This window comes from Haemorhous mexicanus, chromosome 5 (assembly GCF_027477595.1).
Source record: "Haemorhous mexicanus isolate bHaeMex1 chromosome 5, bHaeMex1.pri, whole genome shotgun sequence".
Classification (NCBI taxonomy): Eukaryota; Metazoa; Chordata; class Aves; order Passeriformes; family Fringillidae; genus Haemorhous; species Haemorhous mexicanus.
The window spans coordinates 4,853,764-4,874,635 of NC_082345.1; the positions used below are offsets into that span (position 1 = coordinate 4,853,764).

The 20,872-nt window shown below is 44.9% G+C and overlaps 1 protein-coding gene across 1 annotated transcript; it reads left to right on the top strand.

Moving 5' to 3' along the window:
- The first annotated feature begins 913 nt into the window (after positions 1 to 913).
- Positions 914 to 11,814, top strand: ATP6V1E1 (ATPase H+ transporting V1 subunit E1). The gene is made up of 9 exons (XM_059848099.1): positions 914 to 1,072; positions 4,425 to 4,490; positions 5,387 to 5,496; positions 5,976 to 6,042; positions 7,821 to 7,910; positions 9,137 to 9,205; positions 9,600 to 9,694; positions 10,542 to 10,629; positions 11,199 to 11,814. Exons 1-9 carry the CDS (start codon positions 1,040 to 1,042, stop codon positions 11,259 to 11,261), a joined length of 681 nt encoding a protein of 226 aa, XP_059704082.1. The 5' UTR covers positions 914 to 1,039; the 3' UTR covers positions 11,262 to 11,814.
- The last annotated feature ends 9,058 nt before the right edge of the window (positions 11,815 to 20,872 follow it).

Here is a 20,872-nt window from a genome sequence, read left to right on the forward strand (position 1 = left end):
TACAGGTGTGGGGTCGGTGGGTCACAGTCCCAAACCGAACGCCCCCGGCAAGGCAGGGGGTACATGGAAAATAAACAGCCTGGATATAATTCCAAATGTATTTGTTATTTTATCTAGCAATATTTATTTTATAATAGTAGACATCATTATCATTTGCTATTATATAGTATTTTTTCTTTATTAAAACTTGGTTTTAATATTATTTAGATGGTGCCTGAAGTAATAGTAAAGCATTCTCCAGACCCAAAGTACCAGCTGATTTTCAGCATTATAAAGGCAATATGAAAAGTCAGCAACGTTACACACAGAGTTTTATCATAAGCCTATCCACACAGGGGAAAAAAAAGTGCAGAAAAAATTAAGGAAATGGAAATAAATAAGGAAGAAGCACTTGACAGTGATTTGTAGAGGAATGGTTTTCTCTTTTCCACCAAATGTTCCTGCAGAGTGGAAGTGGAAGCCTCTTGCCGATTAGAACAAATCAATACTATTATAGATTATGAAGTTTGCTTGAATTTGTAGTTTGTTTGAATTTTGCCATAATTCATTAATTATGAAGTTTGTTTGAACTTTGCCATAAAGAACGGCCGCAGTAACAGCGCTGCTGCCAGGCCCTCCTTGCCCTCCCTTGTCCGGCTGTTTCCTGCGTCCTTCTGCTTCTCCCTCCTGCCATGGGCAGCCCATGGCGCTGCCAACACAACGCTGCTTTGGGGCCTGACAGGCGAGCTCGTTCGCTCGCATTTCAGCGCTGTCTGCTGCAGCTTTAACTCCCTCTAAACACCTCAGCGACACTGACAGTGACACTGACAGCGACGCGACACCCACCCCGCTATATATGGCGGTGTGACGTCACTCCTTCCTCGCGTTTCTATTGGCCCGGAGACACGGCGGGCGGGGCGTGTGGCGACCCCGCCCCGGCCGTGACCCGAACCGGATCTGATTCCGCTCGCGGCCACCGACGGCACCGGCCGCGTCTCCTGGGCCTGCGGCTGCCACCGTCACCGTCACCTTCCCTGTCCCTGTCCTTGTCACCGCCGCCATGGCGCTCAGCGATGCCGACGTGCAGAAGCAGGTAGGGCCGCGAGCCGCGGCCCGAGCGGAGCCCCCGAGGGGCCGCGGGGAGCGGGGCTGGCGGCGCCGGGCCCGCAGTGCAGCGCTTGGCCCGGGCCTTCTGTCCTGGGGTAGGAAGATCGGTGGAGAGGAAGGATCCTGGCTTGGATAGAGGAGTCTCCGGACAAGGCGATTCTTCCCCTGCCGGGGTGGATGCGCCCACGGGGAACTTCCTTGAGGCGTTTTGGTGCCGCTTTAGGCCAGGTTGTAACGAGAGGGTTCCCGAGCAGGCTGTGTGCTGTCTGCTGGGTTTGGTTGCACCCCAGGGCCGGTAAATGCAGAGCCTTAGATGAGCTCTGTGTTTTTACAGGCTGCTGGAGTATATGCTTAGAGGTGAGGGCTAGTTTCTTTTTCGGTGCATGTAGTGGGAGATCCAGGGAAAGCGGCCTTAAGCTTAGACAGGGGAGATTCACATCAGATATTAGAAAAAAATCCTTCACTATTAGGGTAGTCGGGCATTGGAATAGGTTGCCCAGGGAGGTGGTGGAATCAGCATCTCTGGAGGTGTTTGGAGGTGTCTGGATCTGAAGTGGTTTAGCGGATTAAAGGTTATGGTTGATGGTTGGACTGGGTGATCCCGAAGGTCTCGTCCAACCTTAATGATTCTACGGTTCCCTAAGGACTTCCCATCTCTTTTTTTGCTTGTAGCTGTGTTACCTGCAGTTAGCTGTACCTTAGCATTTGGGTGGGCTGCTCAGTGTTCCTGAATGCCCTTTTCAGCTCTACATCCTAAGCAGGGTGGTGCAGCCTGGGGCTGGCTTGCAATGGAAACTTCCAGCCCTGAAGTCTGGCTGTGCACAGTCCTCCAGAGGCAGGACACCCTGTCCCTGTTGACAGTAAATACTGCCCTCAGCTAAAAAAACTGCTTTCAGCTGGGTTGGAGGTGGTGTGTGGTGTTAAAGGTCGTGGGGATCCAGTCAGCACTGGTCTGGGGAGTTTCTTGCAGGTGATGAGCAGCTCAGTTGAGTTCCCTTTGTCCTCTGCATCACAAGTACTTGTGTCTCACTTTCTCATTCAGTAAACATAGTCTCTTGGCAAGGAAGCATCACAATGAAAGTAAAATTGGTAGGTTGCCTTCTCCCGAAAGAGAATTGTAGCATTACATTGTATTTCTTTTATCTGCAAAGCTCAGGGTTTTTTTCCTGCCTCTTCATGAAGATAATAAAAATAAAGCTGACATTAGGGTGGTCATGCTCAGCCAGAATGGACCTGAACTTCAAAGGGCAGTTCAGGCTCTGGTGAAGTATCAAACATGTAAAGCTGATAGCATTTCACATCTGCAGCATTCCTGTCAGTGCTCTACACTCCTGAGCCCAGGATGATCCTGTTAACTGGACAGTGCTGGTGGCTGGCAGTCCTGCATGTGGATCAGTCTGGCATGAACTTGCCAGCAGGTCTTCTTAGCTCCTTGCCACCACTCTTCCAATGATTGTCACTCTGAAAATCATCTCTGATTGAGACTTTTTCCCACTGTTAGACTTGCTTTGTTGTTCTGTCGAAGCTATTTAATATATTGTTCCATTTGGTCACTTCTAAAGCCCATCTAACATCTACAATTTCCCTTGGAAAGAATAATCACACTGCTCCCAACAGGAAAGCCCCTTCTTCCTTTCTATAGGAAATACTGCTTTAAAATAAGTCTCTCACTTCAAAATACATTTTTGTCACTGTTATTAAAACTAGTCCTATTTATAGATGTGAAAATCTTACTTTGTATCTCTCTTCGTTTCCAGAAAAAGCAAAAGGAGATTTCAGTAGCTCTTGAAGGAAGTAACACTGTTCAGTCTTATCAAGCATTCCATATTAGCTTGCTTCCAGCTCATTCCTTTTCTTTACACAGTGGCTGTTTCCTGAACACCCAGAACTGTTTAAAGTGCTTTTCCAAAATTCAGAAACCTGACTACACTGGAGGAAGTGACTCAGTAACATAAGGGCTGCGGCTGCTAAGTTCTCAAGTCTTCTTCAACAATAGGCTATTCAGCAAAATAAAAACCTTATTTTAAATGCCTCTCTTGTCCTTTCTGAAATGCAGAGTAGGTAGACAAGCATTTGAGAGTCTTTGCAGACACTAATTAAAAGAAAACCTGCTGATTTGATTTTTGAGGATGTAGATGTTACTGTTCACTTCTTCCACTGTGTTAACATGTGTTTAAAATCTTCTTGTCTCTTCACTTCTGTTTTTTCATCTCTATGGGCTTAGTGCTGCACATTGGCTCAGTTTTCTCCTTGGCACATTTCTAATCTCTTTAAAACATTTAATTTCAACATGAGATTCTATTTCTAGAGTCTTTTGTGTGAGTTTATTCAAACTGGATTTTCTGCAAAATATGTCTCATCACTAAGTGCAAGCAGAAAGTCAGTAGGTTTTAGGGTCTGCTCCATCTGGCCATGGAAGTGTCTGTACCTCATCCCAGTTGCAGTTTGGTTGGGAATGAGTCCTTCCAGTCTGCCCCAAATGGGAACCTGAACTGAGGTCTGGTCACAGAGAGGCATGTGATGCATGAACAGAACTTGGTCTGATTGCTTTCCTGCTCTTTCAGCTGCTGGACCTGGGCTTTGTAGTGCTTTGAGGTGGCTTCAGAAATGTTTTTCAAGTAGAACTTCTTGGTTCCTGTGAGGCTCTGAAGCAGCATGTGACATTCTTGATGTGGTCTGGGTCACAGAGCATTGCTGCTGCTGTCTCCTTCCCCAGCCCCTCCAAAGTGACCTTATAGGTTTTTATTACAGAATACAGAATTTATTACAGTTTTCCAAGAGAAGGGTCTCTGGTGTTCAAAGGAACTTGTGGCTGTACAGATCTGACCAGAGTGGTCAGTGGCACTTTGCTTTGCTTCACTGTGCACCTGTGGAAGGCCTAGGTTCATTCAGATGCCATCTATGTAATCTTTATGTTTCATGGAAATGTCATAACAAACAGACTCATTTTGCTGTGTGAGGATTTTTGAAGTCTGGGAGTTGGGCTTATTAATGAAGAACAAAAATACCCAGCCTTGCATTTATACAAATTTACTTTGGGGCTGGTTGGTTTGTCTTGGGTTTTTTTTATGGTTGGTTGCATACCTGAAGTGCATTCTTCTAAAGGCAGCCAGTGAAACAGCATTATATAGAATTATTGGGGAAAATAGTTTTCTTGTAAGATATGTCAAGATTAATTGACTCTTGTGTATGCTCAGTGAAATTTCCTTGCAAAACAATATTATATGAAATAGTAAATGAATATGGAGGATCTACAGATGGGTGGATATAAACATCTACTTCCTCTGGTCAATATCCTTTCCTACAGAAAACATTTTCTTTCCTGTCCGCTGTTACAGATCAAGCACATGATGGCTTTCATCGAGCAGGAAGCCAATGAAAAGGCTGAAGAAATAGATGCAAAGGTAAAAATGGAAGTTCTCTGTCAGTAAGTGCAAAAGGAAAACTGCCTCCCACATCCTGCTCGGAAAGTTGCAGTCAGAGAGAACTAGAAACTTTTGTAAGCTACAGCTGGTTTCTGTTTAGTTACTACATAGCAAAAATTGTACCAAACAAAGGTAGCATTTCTTAGCTTTTGACAAATGAAAATGACTCAGAGCTGGTTTTGGTCAATGTTTTGGTGGTTCTTGAATATAAATATGTTCATATCAAAGTTCAGCTCTTTTTGTGAGCAATCAGGAGGGCTGAGAGGTAACGTGATTCAATTAGATTGAGTAGAACACCTTCCCCTACTAAATTAGTATTTAAGGCAGGAGTTGAATTACTTGCTGAATGCTTCACTTAGGTCAAGCCACAAGAGACTGGGTTTAATATTAACCTGGTGTTAAGAGTATAGATGTTTACTGAAGAAGGATTAATGGTGCCTTTCAGCCCCAACAATCTGCATTATACCACTAGTGAAATGCCTTGTTGGTATTGGGCTCAGCATACATGTTGCTGATAATATTTAATCTCCCTTAAACATTTAGGTTAACACAGATATTTAATCAGTACTGAAACATGTATTCCTGAAGATCTGCAAACAGAATTTAGAAGTTGAGATTGGATTCTCAGATATAAGTGGGACAATTATCCACATGTTTTTACATTCTGTCTAGTGAGGCTTTGCAAAAAAAAAAATTAAAAGCTGTGCTGTCACCCTCCTTGTGTAAGAATTACTTAAAGAGGTGAAGGGTTTTTGTATGGAACCATAAATTGTATCATCCTATCCTGTCTGTGAATGTGCTCTGTTACATTTTGGTTCTGTTTTTTTCAGCCCAAGGAATCAATTTCCACTTCAGTTATTTAATTTTTACTGTAGGCAGAAGAAGAATTCAACATTGAGAAGGGTCGCCTTGTTCAGACACAGAGGCTGAAAATCATGGAGTATTATGAAAAGAAGGAGAAGCAAATTGAACAGCAAAAGAAAATGTAAGTTGCTTGGGCTAGACAGCTGACTTCAGAGCCTGAGCTTGCATTTTGTTGTTGATTTTATACAAAATTCTTCTGCCCTTGCAAACACTGAAATTGTAGACAACATATTTAGTTCTAATTAGGAGTTCCTGTTTTTTTCTGGGGAGAAATGATCAAAGCTGAGCTGCAGTGGTATAACAGTGTGATGAAAGAATCCTTCACATTTCTTTATGTAGTTAACATCTAGAACTTTACCCTGGTCTGTTACCCTGGGACAGATGATCATGTTGAGTTTAGTTTGGCTGGGTCTTCACCAAGAAAGGGATTCTGCAGTTTAATCTGTTGTGCAAGTCCAAAAACAGATTCAGACAGGTGAACAGACCTTGGTTTTAAGTGTTGTAGAATTATTACCTTTAAATGCAAAGTGTGCAGTTAAATGTTACAGTTCTTCTGTCAAAGGCTGATGGATTGATTCAACTTTATCATGCAACTTGCAGTCAGATGTCCAACCTGATGAATCAAGCAAGGCTGAAGGTCCTCAAGGCAAGGGATGACCTTATTGCAGTGAGTATCTCTGAAGTAAACACACAGTCTCTGTTTCTGCCATATGTTAGGAAATAGAACTGTTCTCTACAGAAAATATGATTTTTGATTGAGTGATGTTTGCTTCAACATACAAAAATGGCTTTCCAAGCTGCTCTGAAAGGGCCTTGAGGATTTAGTCCAGCTTTGCTATCTCCTTATTTTCACAGTTTCCATTACCTGCTGTTTTAGGGAAGTACATTGGTCTGCCAGGAACATTGCAGGCAATGTTGTATCTGTCATTTGCACAGTAGCTTGTTTCTTTAAACAGCAGCAACTCTCTCTTGCACAGTTGGTAGAACTTGGAAATTCTGTTTGCCTGAAGCAACGTTTATTTGAAAAACCCAGCATGGCATAAGCAAGGAGGCTTAAACCACCACTAACTGGGATTTTTGGTGTCTTTCAAAGGCCCATAGGCCATGAAAAGTTTTGCTTCTTGTTCTGGTGACCATTGTGTGTGTTGACACAGAGGGTGAATAATCATTCATCAGAGCAGGCTATATTCAGGCCTGTTTGGGCTTCCTGTGTTTATCTCTCACCACGGGCAGTGTGTCCCCATTCTGCTCAGGGAGCAGCTTTGCTGTGCTCTCCCACCTCTGAGATAATTTGGGTGTTCCATGTTCTGCTAGATGGGGCTGTTGAGCTGTTGGAAAAGCTTGAGAGGCCCGTGGAAGTCAAAAATAAAAGATGGGATAAATGTTCACGTTGATGCTACCATGAAAAAGAAGAGTTAGCAGAAGAAAATCACCAGTTTATTGATTCTTTAAAATGAGTTTCAAACTTTAGATTGTATTCCCAGAGAGGGGGAAGGTGGATTGCTCAAGGGCTAACTCTGTTGTCTTAGTCTCTGCTGGGTAATCTCTTCCTCATTTATCTGCTGACTCAACCTCATGCTTCTGAGTAATTCTAAACAGTCTTCCTCATTTTAAGACATTTAAAGTCACATGCTGCTCACTCTTTCTTTCCTTATCAGATCTTTGGCTTCTTTTATGAGAGATGAGCAGTTCCAGAAATGCAGTGTTTCTCTAGGGAGGACAGAATAACTAGGTTTGACCATGACAGTAAACTGTGATAGTTTTATGTCTTCATACTGATTGTGTTACTGTGCACTCTTTTTCTAAACACCATGAGGTAGGACAGGAGAGTTTCTCTGTCTGAAGTATTTCTGATGGTTCAGTTTTAGGAGCTTTGAGTTGATTTTTTAAAAATTTCTTAAAAATTCAATCCCATCCAATGCTGATTTGCTGAGTAAAGATAATCAAGACAACTACTCAAAAATTAAAAATAAGCTCTCTTTTTAAAATTTTGATTTGTGTTTACTTACAATTAAAGAATACCTAACCTGAATATTACTTGATGGAAAAATAGTTTGAATTTCTTTGCTCGGCCATAAAGCTGAAAAAAATTTATTTGGACAACTGTATTATTTTACATGAAGCAGTTATTTACTACATATTTAATTTATCTAAGTTAACATTTAAAGTACCATCCTTTTACTCCTGAGCTCTCCCTTTTTCACACAAAAGGAATTATTGTCAGGTTGTAATGAGGTCAGCCCAGGGCAGGAGGAGGAGAAGTGTTGGGCAGGGATGGTGTGCCATGCACAGAGATGGAGGTCTAGCTTGGATGAACACCAGCTGGAGTGTACATTTACGTGTTGGCAGGGTGTGAGAGCTATAATAGAAGTACAGAAAGTTGGTAGGCATGAAACCAAATGCCAAACAGATGGGCTCTGCTGATCTGATTTCTTCTGAATGTAGGATTTGCTGAATGAGGCCAAGCAGAGACTTGCCAAGGTGGTGAAGGATACTGCCAGGTACCAGACACTGCTGGATGGACTAGTTCTACAGGTAAATATTTAAATTGTAAAAAATAGATCATTGCTGCCCTAGCCCCCTAGGTTTCTTTTGTCAGAAACAGCCCTCTAAAAGTTACAGTTGTATTGGAGTCTGGATCAAATGCTGAGCTGGGTGATCCTTGAGTTTTAAACATCACTTCAATATCTTTGAGTCTTGGGTTCTGAGCAGACAAGGTTGTGGCTTACTTTGAGCTGTAGAACCTGGGATACCAGCAGCAAGTGCATTGTAAGAATAATTGCAGGTGTGCACACTCATTTTAGGGTGCACACATGGAGCTCCTGTAGCCATGAGTTGGCTCAAGTGCTCCTTTGTCAGAGGCTGTTCCTCCAAGCCCACAAGTCAGTCAGTACCCGTCTGCTTTGAAAACCTTTCCAGCATTTGAGACTTAATAAGCCTTGACAAATGTACTCTAGTATGGAATGAGCCTGTGACAGAAGCAGGCACAGAAAGCAGAAGCCAGAGCTTTGCTTGCCTTGGGCAGGTCAGTGCTGTGAGCTCTGGTGCCTCCTTCTGGCACAGACTGGTCCTGTTGCTGTGAGCTCCCAGGAGCCATCCACGAGCTCTCCTGTCACACTTGATGGCAGAGTTTTCTCAGTAGTGTCTCCTACCAGCATGTGCCACCAACTGGGTGTTGTTTCTTTCTCACACTCAGGTCTGGTGTTGCTGTACATCAAAAAAAAAACTTCCTTGTTCTTGCAAATTGGCCACACTTCTCTTGGCTCGTTATGTTAGATCCAGTGAGGGATCTGTGCTCATAGCTGGACCAGATGATGATTGTAAGACCCTTCAAACTGGAACTAAACTCATTTTATTCTGTTCTAGCTTCAGGTATTACCACAGGAACTGCAAGGCAGGAGTTATTAGAACAGGCATCTGAGACTGCTGCATGTCTTCAAGGCCTTGGTTGCATGCTCTGTCTGCTTAGACAGTAGTGATCATTATGTGTAGCTGGCCACCACAGTCCTGATTTTCCATATGTTTAGTTGCACTTGAGTTCCAAAAACATCATCCATATTTGGGCTCTTCCCCAAATATTGGTGCTGTCCTCTCAGAATGGCTGCGTGGGGTGAGCAAAGATCTAAATAAATGAGGCTGATATTGCTGGGACTTGAGTTTCAAATTGATCAGCTTCTTTCCTTTCTTGGGGTTAAATAATTGTGACAAAGAAAACATTGAGCTCCTGAAACTGAAATGGTTATAATGGTTATTCCTTGCAGGGATTCTACCAACTGCTTGAGCCCAGATTAGTTGTTCGGTGCAGGAAGCAGGATCTCCCCATGGTTAAGGTGAGACACCTGGAATATTTTGACAGTGCCCTGCTCACTCTCAGCAGAGGCTGAGACCTGACTGCATGGATTTGCTGCTCAGTCCCCTCTCTGTGTGGTATGGAAACAGGCTTTGCTTGTTGCACTTCTATTGCAGCTACAGTGTGCTCCCAAAGTTGGGGGTCATTTCCCTGCTTGGATATTACTTTGGAAACTTTAGACATGGCCACAGTACTAAGAATAATAACTGGGTTTGGCTGAAAAGCCAAACTGAAATGCATTTACTTAATTAAAAAAAAAAAAAAAAAAGAGGCCTCAATCCCTTTTTTCTATTAGTACAAGTGATTGAATGCTCAAACCCAGGTGCTGCAGTAGCATTTGTCAGTGCTAACTGGAGGTTTATCTTGTGTCCTAGACTGCTGTACAGAAGAGCATTCCCATCTACAAAAATGCCATAAAAAGGGATGTGGATGTTCATATTGACCAAGACAGCTTCCTGCCAGAAGATATGTAAGGAAAATGGGATTGTTTTGTACAGGGCACTAACTTAATGCAACTTTTCAAGCCACAGCTCACATTAGTGTCAGAAAATTAAGTATGGAATATCCTCAAAGTGGCTGCTGCTGTTCTTGTGGACCTGCCACTTCTTTGAGTTTATCAGACACAGGTGCTGCAGTTTTCTGCAGACAATCACTGTCTCCACCAAAAATGTGAGGAAAAGTTTTGTGCAATCTCCAGCCTGATCCACAGTACTGGAGCAGGAAATAAGTGTGCATAGGAACGGAACCACTGATGTTTTAAGGAGAGAGAATATGGGTGTAGCCATGCTTTCTGTCTCAAGATGAAGCAGACTGAGTCTTGAGGTGCTGCAGGATAATCACTTGTTGGGGTTTATGTCTGTTCTGTCTGCAAGGCTCTGTTTCCATATGGTATCATAGAGGTACCACAGACAAAGCTGTATATTCTGTCATCTTTATGTATGGGCCAACAAACAGTGCTTCTAGCTCTTTTCCTCACTTCCCAAAATGTGACAGCTGTCTTAATAACACAGAATCAGAAGCTGTTTTGAAGGGACAAATTGCAAAGCTCCACTTCCATTTAAAACATGCTAATGAGGGTCCTTGCACATACACATGGTCCCTGATAACTCCAAAGATACTTTGTGCTGCTGCCTCACTGGATCTCTTTGTGCTCATTCCTATTAAGATATGATCAAAAAGATTGTTTTTTAAAAAAAGAGAAATGTGAGCCATGTATCTGACTTCTCTATAAATGCTGATTTGGGATATGTTTGCCACATTCTGACCCTGACCCGTGAATTTCACTGAATTATTTCTTTTTTGTTGTCCATCTTTAGTGCTGGAGGTGTTGAAATCTACAACAGTGATGGTAAAATTAAAGTTTCCAATACCCTGGAAAGTCGGCTGGACCTTGTAGCCCAGCAGGTGAGTTTCTCCAACAACCTGGGTAAATAAAATACAACTAACTAGTTTGTTCTTGTAATGAAATCCTTGTGTTTCCAAAGTCACAATAGTGCATGGCATCAGATTTCATTGGGAATGACAAGTAGGAAGTTATTTTTGAATGGAAAGAAGCAAATTACAGCAAAAAGCATGGCTTTCCCCAGAATGATTCTTTTTGAATTAAGCTTAAGCATAAAACTCTATAAATTACGATACTGGAAGCCTCGGTTATGACTGCACTGCAGTCAAGATGCTGAAATGCTGAGGCTAACTTGAATTACTGAAGCTAGCTTGAGTACAAACTTTGAGACCTATTACACCCAAGTGCAGAAAACCCTAGCTCTGGCATCTCTTTCATGTGCTGCAGTACAGGCAGTGCTTTCAGTCTACAGAGTAGCAGGCAATGTGTGATCAAGGAAAGACTTCAGCAAGCTCAGATGAACTGACTTGTTAATTTTGAAGCCAACCTAACTATCCCACAGTGCCTGCAGGAAGAACCTACAGCAGTTTTATTGCCCATTTCACATAACTGATGTGTTCTTTCTCTACAGATGATGCCAGAAATCAGAGTGGCTCTCTTTGGTGCTAATGCCAACAGGAAGTTTTTGGACTAAGCCTCTACGAGAGAAGGTGGGATCTGTTCCACTGCCATACTGAAGGGGATGCAAAAGCATCTGCTAATTTAAAATCTTGAAATTTAACATTACTGTGTCATCCAGTATCTGTTCTTCAATCGAATAATTTTGCATACCTGCTGTGCTTAGCCTCTCTACTTGTGGTTAGAATGCATTGCTCAAAGGATGTGAAGACATACATATTCATCCAGAAGTGGCACTAGGAAATGGAGGCACTTGGGCTCTTGGCTTTCCTTACACTGTTGTGACTCTCTAAAGACAAGTGGTGCATTTAGGGTCACTCTCTTTGCTTTGGCCATGTCTCTCTCAGTTATCTGATCTGTGAAGTAAATTACTATGCTGCTGATCTCAAATCCCCTTTCAGTTATGGTCTGCAGTGTTCTAGAGGGCATGTATTCCTTCCCAAGGTTAGTAGTTCGATTTATGTTACTTGGTCAGGCATTTCCTGTTCTGTATATGTGATTTAAAAAAAAAAAAAAGCCTGAGCCTGTAAAACTCTATTTATTAAAATAAAAATGCGTGTGTGTATGGAGTACCTTGTCACTTCTCTCTGGGGCATTGGCAGCAGCCTTTGAAAAGTGGGATTGTTTGTGCAAGGACTTCCTACCTGAGCTGTGTGTATGAGCTGTTCTGTGAAGCTGGAATTCAAGAGCAAGGAGTAGTGTCAAGCTGTTTGCAGGAATAATGTTGGATTGCAGGCAAGGCTTTTGAGTAGGACTCCGGGATTCTGGAGCATCATTCTCCATGAAAAATGGGTCAGTAGTTCTGCTCCCTCTATCTTCTGTCACAGGAGAGAACTACAGTAACACAACTGTGCTGCTTAGATAAAACAAACACAATCCATTTCCCATCACAAGTTTATTGCTTCTGTGCAGGAGATCCAAACTGTACCCTGACTCTTCCTAATGCTCACTTTTGAGATTGCTTTCATGGAAAATAGAAGCTGATGAATTACAACTAAATATGTTTTGAAATCATCTTCTTTAAGGATTGCAGTGAATCAGGAACTGTAGGGATTTTACATTGTGCCATGAAGGGCATTTGCCAAGCTGCAGCAGCACTGGTTTTTATGCAGTGTTTTTAACCTGAGGCTCTAATGTGTGTGCCCTCATGTAAAGCAGACTCTAAATGCTAGATAAGCCTTTTATTGTCTCATTCCTCTCAAATGGAGATTGACTAAGGAAATCCTGATTCCAAGCTTATTTAATCTGTTTCTGGAAGAAATGCTTTAAATTTGCTCTTAGGAAATAAGATTGCTTAACAAGGTTGGGGTTTTTTGTTTTACTGCTCTTTGCTGCTGCTTTTAGGTGCCAGCTCTTGTTTTCCACATAGATGGTTATGGTATTTATTTCTTCACTTGCTTCTCAGCATGTTTCTGTGACTGGGCAATAAGTGTGTCTGGATTAAAGTCCCCTTCTTTCTAGATTTTGGATACCTGTTAGAGCTTTTATCTTTGCAACAGTCCCTGATTCAGCTTCCTGACTAAGCACTGGGCTCTTTCTTTGTGGCACACATGTGGTGAAGGATAAGCCTTTGCTTATCCATGTGCATGCTTAGCTGTGTTGTTTCTTGATTCAAAGAGTACTTCTTGAAGCAGAAGTGTTCTAGTCCTTTCTGATGGTTTCAGCTCATCAGTAAGCTATGTGCAGATGCTTGTCTGTGACAAAATGAGACTGTGCAGGATCTGATGGTCTGCTTCTTTCATGAAGGTAGCAAGACCTTCACAGATCCAGGTCTTGCATACTTTTGAAAAGCAAAATAATAACTACCTAAGTGTTTGACTGTGATTCTCACACTGAAGTTATTTACCTTTTACTTTTTCTCTGTTAGTTTTGTATCTTCCTTCTCAGGAAAGAGGAAGAAACTTGTTACACTTGGATTCAAAAATTGGTGTCCTGAGGAATGTGTTCAGTGTTAGTTAATGACAACAGTGATTCAAGCAGGTCATTAAGAAAGGGTCTCAGATTTATGTACCTCACAGCTGAAGTCCAGGACTAGGGGGGTTTGTACCCCCTATAGCTCCCCCCAAGCTGACTGAGGCATTATCTGGAACATCCTGGTCCTTTATTCCAGGTAAGAGGAGCTGTTACTAAGTTTTTTAGAGGTGTAGAGGAAAATGGGATATCCCATCCAGGTGTACCTAGTGCAGTTAGCAACCCTGTTATGTCTTCATCCAAACTTCCCTCAGTGTTTGTACACAGATTTTTGCAAGTCAAATGTGAAACAAAAGCAGCACTTCAGGACAATTGCAGAGTTCCTCCTGGAGAATTTGTTGCAGCACAGTTTTGTAGGTTGAGCTGTTCTGCTGAAAGTGGCCTGATGACCCAGGGCAAATCAATGGGAATACTGATCTTTATTCATCTTTGTATAAGCATGCATAATATTCCAGTTGGGCACAGTAGACAAGCCCTAAGCCAGATCAGCACTTAAAAAACTGGACAAGTACAGGGAGCAAAGGAGGCATTAAATGAGGAAAAAATTCACTGTAAAGTTGTGATGGGAGAGCCAAGCACTGCAGATTAACAGTGAGATGGTTGAGCCTAATGGAAAAGGAGTTAGGGAAATGGATAATATTGCACTTGTTCTGCAGAGTTGGCAGTGGAAAATTTAAGAGCAGGCTTGACACCTAAGTAGTCACCAGAGGACTTGAAATGTTCCTGCACATCTGAATCAAAACCCTGTTTTAGAAGGTAGTTTTCACACTTAGGTGTATTAACGTTAATCAGGCTGTATGAATGATCCCTGGAAGTGCATGCAAGTGTCCAGAGGAGAGAAAGCCTGGAAGAAAACACCCAGAAGCTGGCAGAAGGGTGGTACCTTGCTTGTTGCATGCCCCTGTCCTGACCTGTTGATGTTAGCAAGCAGAATCTGCATCTCCTGGAAAAGAGGAAAGTGTAAGCTCATCCCTTACACAGCCTAACAGCACACCCAGAGCAGCCAGGCTGGGGCCACCTCCATGGACACACTTTTCAGCCTGTGCCTGAAATATCTGGGGAGGTTAAAAGAAAATTACCCATTTATTAATTTCCAGAGAAAGTGCAGTGAAAGGGGAACAGAAAAATTGGGAAATAAAAGTGAACCACCCCAGGGGAAAATTCAAAGCAAAAAAATTTCTTTAAGTGAACTTTGAGCTGTTACTCTGGAGAGCAAAGATTTGATAGTGCAGCAAAGCAACTTGGCAAAAGGTGTTTAGCCCTAAGCAAGAGCCCAGACAGACTTCAGTGTGGTTTGGCTGGGTGTGCTGTTTGATACAGGCAGCTCAGAGAGGCAGGTGGGGGCCCCATCCTGCCTCTCAAACATGTTTGCAGGGAACAGGCCGTGACAAGAAGGCCCTTCCAGGGCTGGGATGTTCCTGCTGCTCTCAGCCAAAGCAGAGCTGGCTGGGAAACCCCAAATCTGTCTTCCTAGGCATCTCATTCAGAGCATCCCATACTGTTTCTTTGGCTTTGCTTTAGAGAAAGCAAGAAAAACATCTGTACAGGAGCATTCTTGGGTAAAAATCATACTGACAATGTGCCAAAAATGTCATTTCCCAACCCTTGGTACATGCTGGAAATCAAAAGCTGTGGAAATCGAGGCTACCACGTTATTTTAGGTAGTTCAAGGCTGATCTGTTGGGAGAGACTGCAAAGAAACTATCAAGGGTGGTCCCCTCCAGCATTTCTAGAGGCTGTTTTTCCTTCCTGTGTCCCCAGAGGGTTTGCAGGAGATCAGTTCCTTTTCCCAGTCAGCCCCTGGCCCACATGTGCACTGCCTGGACACCAAGTGTCTGCACAAACCCGAGCCCAGTGCAAACCCTGGGGCTGTTCTGTGGCTGCAGGTCCCAAATACAGAGGCTGGAAGTGGGCAGGAGAAGGGAACAGCTGTCTTAGCTGGGGAACTGAGCACAAGTAAGGGAGAGAGGGACACCTTGAAGTATTCCTGGTAGTGAGAGGGGCAGTTACCTTTTGCAAACCCTCTTTCACCACACATGCACAGTCTGCCTCGCTCACCTGGGGCCATTGCCTGCAGTGCCACTGGGACTCCTTTGCCCAGTAAAGGCCACTTTTACTCAGGTGGTTACAGACAAAACCTTTTTGGAACATCTTCTGAATGAGAAGGAAACATCTGAGTGAGAAGGAGAAAGGCTGCTGCTTCTCCTCAGAGGGCTGCAGAAGGAGAGAGGAGCCTCACTTCCAGCAGCAATACGCCAGAAATTAATCCCAAAGCAGTGCTTGGGTGGCAGCACAAGAAAATTTATTCTGTCTAAAAAATTATGATTGTTTTCCCCTCATGCACAAGAAATAAAGCAGTTCAAGCACAGCCAGTTGTTCCATGCTTCTGCTCTCAGCTGGGAACACTTAGAAGTGTTTGACTATCATCACTAGCCAGGGCTGGGACACCAGGAATTGGGAGGCTCCCTTCACCTGCTGCCTGGGTGACTTGCCAGGTGTCCTTGCCACCACTGCTGGGCTCTGTGGGGTAGGACTGCTGAGTTGCTGGACTTTAGGAATGGGCATGTGAGAATTTTAGCACTGAAGGCATCCACATCCCACCTCTGTGTGGCAGGAAGTGCTGCTGTTCTGTGTGCTCTTGAGAAGAGCACGAGCAGTTCATCACTCACGCTCTAAAATCCAGGCATTTGAAGTGTTAATCCCAGCATAACAGTGGCTACAGCTGCAATGCAGGTTAGAGGTGATAACCTATTAAAAACCTTTGAAAATGTTCCTTCTCTAGCTCTGTCAGTGCTGTTCTGCAGTAGGACATTCCTTGGTCTCCTCCACGTTATGTTGGCAGGCATGAGCTGTTTGCTTTCATCCAAGCTGAAGCATTTGCCTTTCAGTTTCACCAAGTGACCTCTTTGTGAAGTCATCTGGAGTTGTAAAGTAAATTGGATCAACCATCTGGCTTTTTTTTCTGTTCCCCATTTAATACATTGCTACCATATCTCCCTGCATCTGAATGGTTTTATTGCTCTGTGCTAAGCATTCATTTTTCATCCTGTGTTTCCCCTTTTCATGGAGCACCAGCTACATGTAGTGACTGGAAGGTCTCTGGCTGTGTTGTACTGGGGGAAAAAGAGGAAAGAGGCAAACCCTTGGAGCAAAACCTTGGATCTCACCAAAGCTTGGCTACTTTATCTCCATAAAGAGGTGTCCATGCAGTGATTGGGTTTGTGGCATTCAGGCATCACCTTTTGCTTTGATTTCAACCCTTTAGCTGGTAACTTAAGCCAGCCCTTTTGGTTGTGCACCCATACTGGTAAAAGTAAGAAACATACTGGGGGAATATGCCCCAAATAAATATGTTGATTTATAAATTACATAGTACTGCTGTACTAATTATATTATAAAGCCTAGCAAAACTATAAATTAAAATAGGATTATATAAATACGAAATTAATATGTTTTATTTATTAATAGTGCAAACTGTATTCTCCTCTTGCACCCCAATAGTGTTTTCGTCTGCATGCACCTCACTTTGGAGACCTGTGATGTAGCAAAAAGGCTTTCCATGCTGGTGAATAATGGGAACCCCTGTGCTGGAGGTGTTATATCACACCCACTCCATCCACAGGAGTCTCAGGACTTCAGAAGAGGCTGGGAAACTCCCCCAGGACTATGAGAGGATAAGAGGGCTGCAGGAATTTGCAGGGGGCAAAGGCAGACGTCTCCAGGGGTTTTCCTGGTCACTGTGGGAAGCTGACACCCCTCAGCTCCTCCCAGCCATCGTGGGTAGGAGGTTCAGGGGTGCTGCAAACACCCTCTGGGTGACAGATCCCTGTGCCTCCCACCCAAGCAGCACCAAGTGCCAGAGGCAGGGCAGCAGGGCGGAAAACCCGTGAGGCTGGATGTGGTTAGTGGGAGCAAAGGGTGCCTTCCCCTGCTGGGAGTGCCAAAGCAGAAACAGGGGTTTGGAGAGCAAACAAAGGAAGGGAAGGGAAGGGAAATATCTTGGAGAGAAGATAGAGAGCATGAGGAGTCTCTTGGGAGGCACAGGGGGTGTGTGCACACACGTGAACAGGAGGATGCAGGAGCAGAGCAGCCCCTTTGATCTCCAGAACATCTGCTCCCTCCGTGGGCACCCACCCACCTGTGGGGCAGGCCCAGAGCCAGGCGTGCCTGGGACAGGGGGCTGCTCTCCCAAAGCCTGCTGCTGTTTCCCATGCTCCATGGCCCCTGTCCTTCAGAGCACCCAGGCAGCATCAGCCCTGCTGGAAAGGCAGCTTGTGGCTCCAGCCCTGGCTCCTCGCTGTTCCCACACCCGCCCATGCCCAGGGCAAGCGCTTTGTGCCTGGCTTTAGCCCCTCAAACCTCTCTGAGCCACGTGGGGCTGTGGCCATGGCATGGAGGGGTGTCTGGGCTGCAGGGAGGGCAGCAGAGCAGGGCCAGGGGAAAGGAGAGCAGCTTCTGGGACTTGGATTTCAGTGAGGCCTGAGAATGGGTGCTCTGAGCCCAGACAAGATGACATGGCCTCTGAGATGGGCGTGGACACAGGATGGCAAGGAGGGCTGTGTTTTGTGTTTTGGTGGTGGCAAGTGCTAAATGCCAACAGGCCTGGGGTCAACACCCGGTGTACAAAGTGTACAACTGATCACAGTGTGAGGGGATGTCACAGACATCAAACCCCAGCCATTGACTGCAGTGCACACAGACAGAGAGGGGTTTGGGCTTGGTGTGAGTCAGGCAGACAAAATACAGATGCAGAGGGAAGTGGCGGGGGCATTCAGGCTATCAGTTGGCATGGGAGCAGAGGATCATTCCTACAGAGAGGTCTGGTTTGCCTTCTCCAGACTTTCTGGGGGACTTGTGTACCTCCCAGTCCAAGGAGCTACCTCACACAGCCTAAGGTTCTCAATTTGAGGTGTGAAAAGTCCTTTCCTTTATCTTCTCCTCCCCAAGCTCAACAGAACCTCATGAAACAAGGAAATAAGCAGGACATTTCTCCATATCATGCTCTGCTGTGCCTGGAAGTGAGCACTCAGCTGCTTCCTAGGGAAAAAACTGCCCTGGTAGTCATGCAAGTGATGGGGCTGGAAAGGAAGGTCTGGGTGTTACAAAGCCATGCTTGGTGTCACAAAGGGGACAGGTGAAACATTGCAACCCTCCCTGCTGACCCCAAAAGCTAGGTGCTCTCCAAGGGCCTCATCAGGGGGATAACTGACAGAGGAACTTCCCAAGGGAATCTGTGCATTTCCCTAGGGAAGCAGAGATCAGAGGGAGGGAGGCAGGGGCAGGCAGCCAAGGAAAGCAGAGTAGACTGGTATGCACAGGCTGCATTTCCTCAGGGGAGATTTGTTTCATATGCAGGTATGTCTTCAAAGGGGACACCAGGGTGCAGGGGAGCACCAGGGATGCTCCAGGGATGAATTGCCCCCCTGGGAACTTGAGTGGAGAGGCAGGTGTCTGTGGGAGCCAGCCATTTCCCAGGAGGGAGTTCTAGTTTGCTGCTGATTTTCCTAACAAACACAGTCCTATGGGATCTTCCAAAAACCCATGCAGCCTGAAAAAGCCAGGGATTAATAGGGGCTGGAACTTGGGAGGTTGTAAACCTGCTGTCTTCTCCCATTTTGCCCAGGTTCCTGCTAGAATTAGGTGCTGATGCAGCTGCCTGGTCTGCAGGGCTGGCTCTGGGCACAAGCTCTGCAGGACATCTTTCCCCACTCTGCTGATGCAGTAAATTGTAATCCAGTATCCCTCTCGGGAAAGAAAATGAAAGCAAACTCTCAAATTTCTCTTGTGGCCCGCACAGTGAAGTTTCCCTCACTGGATCCTACATTGGGAAGTTTGAGTTTCCAGCTGAGCATGCCCCCCTGCTCCTCACCAAACCTGAGGGGCAAAGCCATGTCCTTGTGCCCCCTGCCCCTCGTAAAGGCTCCCCCTTCTCCGCTCAGCTCTCTCCCCAGGCCAGGCAGGCTTTGATGGATTGCAATCCTCCTCTGCCATGGTCAAAACAAAGGTCACGGCCCGAGGAAATTGCTAACAACTTTTGCCCACCGGCCCCGGAAGAACAGGAGCATTCGTGACAAGGGGCTGAACTTTTTATGATCCCTCCACCCTGGCAGCCTCTTTGGGAAAGGAATTTTAAAACGTGGCCATGAGGCTTCCGGGAGCTGACACTTCTGTGGAGGAGGGGGCAGCCCTGAAATGCTGCCCCAGCCCATAGCAAACCCCAGCCCCTGCCCCTTCCCACCTCCTCCCTCTCCTCCAGCAAAATCTCTCTGTCTCTGCCTTGGGAATCGCCATTTGGGGGCTCTTGTTATGGTCCAGAACAAGTTTACTTTAATTTTAGCTCTTGGGAGACCCCAATATTCATTTTGTGAGTATATAAACATCCAGGCACCAACACTGCACCTCAGACCAAGCTCATGGCTGGAGCAAGGAGTTCAGGTACATTGTCATCCCACCAGGCCAAAGCCTTTGCTTTGCCCTCCTGTGCCTCTGACTTCTCCACCAAACAAAAACTGCAGCTTTGTGTGCTGGAGGGGACACAGCAGGGTCCCACCCTTCAAGAGATCCCCATCTGCTTGGGGAAGTTGCATTTTACATCTCAATGTGGGAAGAAAAAAATCAGAATTTTAACTTATGAGTGCATTTATTTTTCCTAATACCTACAAGTGAACATTTCTGCAATTGGAAATAATTTGATTTAGCCTAAAACTGAGTCTTCCTGAGCTACCCCAAAAGTTCTAATCTTGCCTTTCTGTGAAGTAGTCTCTCCCATGCTAAAGTGTGGTGACTAACAAGAAAATTCAACATGGGAACTTTACCTGCAAGAAGCTTTATTTTTTAGAGAAATACACAAAACCAACCAACACCCTCCCCCCCAAAAAGGCCACCAAAACCCAAAGCCAGAAAACCCCCAAAAACCACGGATCATGCCAAAGACATTCTGGTTCTTCCTTCACCATTAGGCATTTCCAAAATGCTGCATTTAGCTCCATTACAGCTGCATATCCTCCAGCTGTAGCAAGGCCTGCCTGGAATCAGAGCTTTCCCAGGGTCTGCCCCATCATGGGGGTGAGCAGCTGCCATTCATTTCCACACCCAAACTGGGCACTAAACTGGTCCCTGTTGAAACTGATTCATCAAATGCATCCCAAATTCAAGCCTACATGAACAAGTTGCTTTGAAGTGGCTTTCTTTTTGGGAAAAAAATCTGTGTTTGGGAAGCATCCCTATTCTCAGGGAAAAGGAGGCTAGAGAGAGTTTAAAGCCTCAGCCTAAGAGCTCAGGAAAGCTCCCTTTGCACAAGGGGCTGGGAGTAGCTTTGCCAGTTCATGGAATAAAGGAAAGAGAAGAATCAAGAATTGTGGATAGTAATAGAAAGAAAGGTAGGAAAAAATAAAAGGACACGTGGCTTGGTTTGACACTTTGTCAAGATCAGGACAAGGCATTTCCTAGAGCACAGATAAGCTTTGTCTTTCCCTGGGCTGCAAGGCAGCTCTGAAAGCAGCAGCTCCATCCGCCCCTTCCCCAGGACTGGTTCCAATTAGTGCCGACCCCACTCTGTGCTGGCTTAGCCCCAGGATTAAAAATCTCCCTGTGCCAATTCCCTCTGACCCAAACACTTCCTGGGACTGATAGGGGGACAAAATTCCTCCCCTTCTT

Coding starts and splice junctions, on each gene's coding strand:
- ATP6V1E1 (XM_059848099.1), top strand. CDS start 1,040: ATGGCGCTCAGCGATGCCGACGTGCAGAAGCAG. Junction 6,043..7,820: donor CAAGGGATGACCTTATTGCA/GTGAGTATCTCT, acceptor TTCTGAATGTAG/GATTTGCTGAATGAGGCCAA. Junction 9,206..9,599: donor AGGATCTCCCCATGGTTAAG/GTGAGACACCTG, acceptor CTTGTGTCCTAG/ACTGCTGTACAGAAGAGCAT.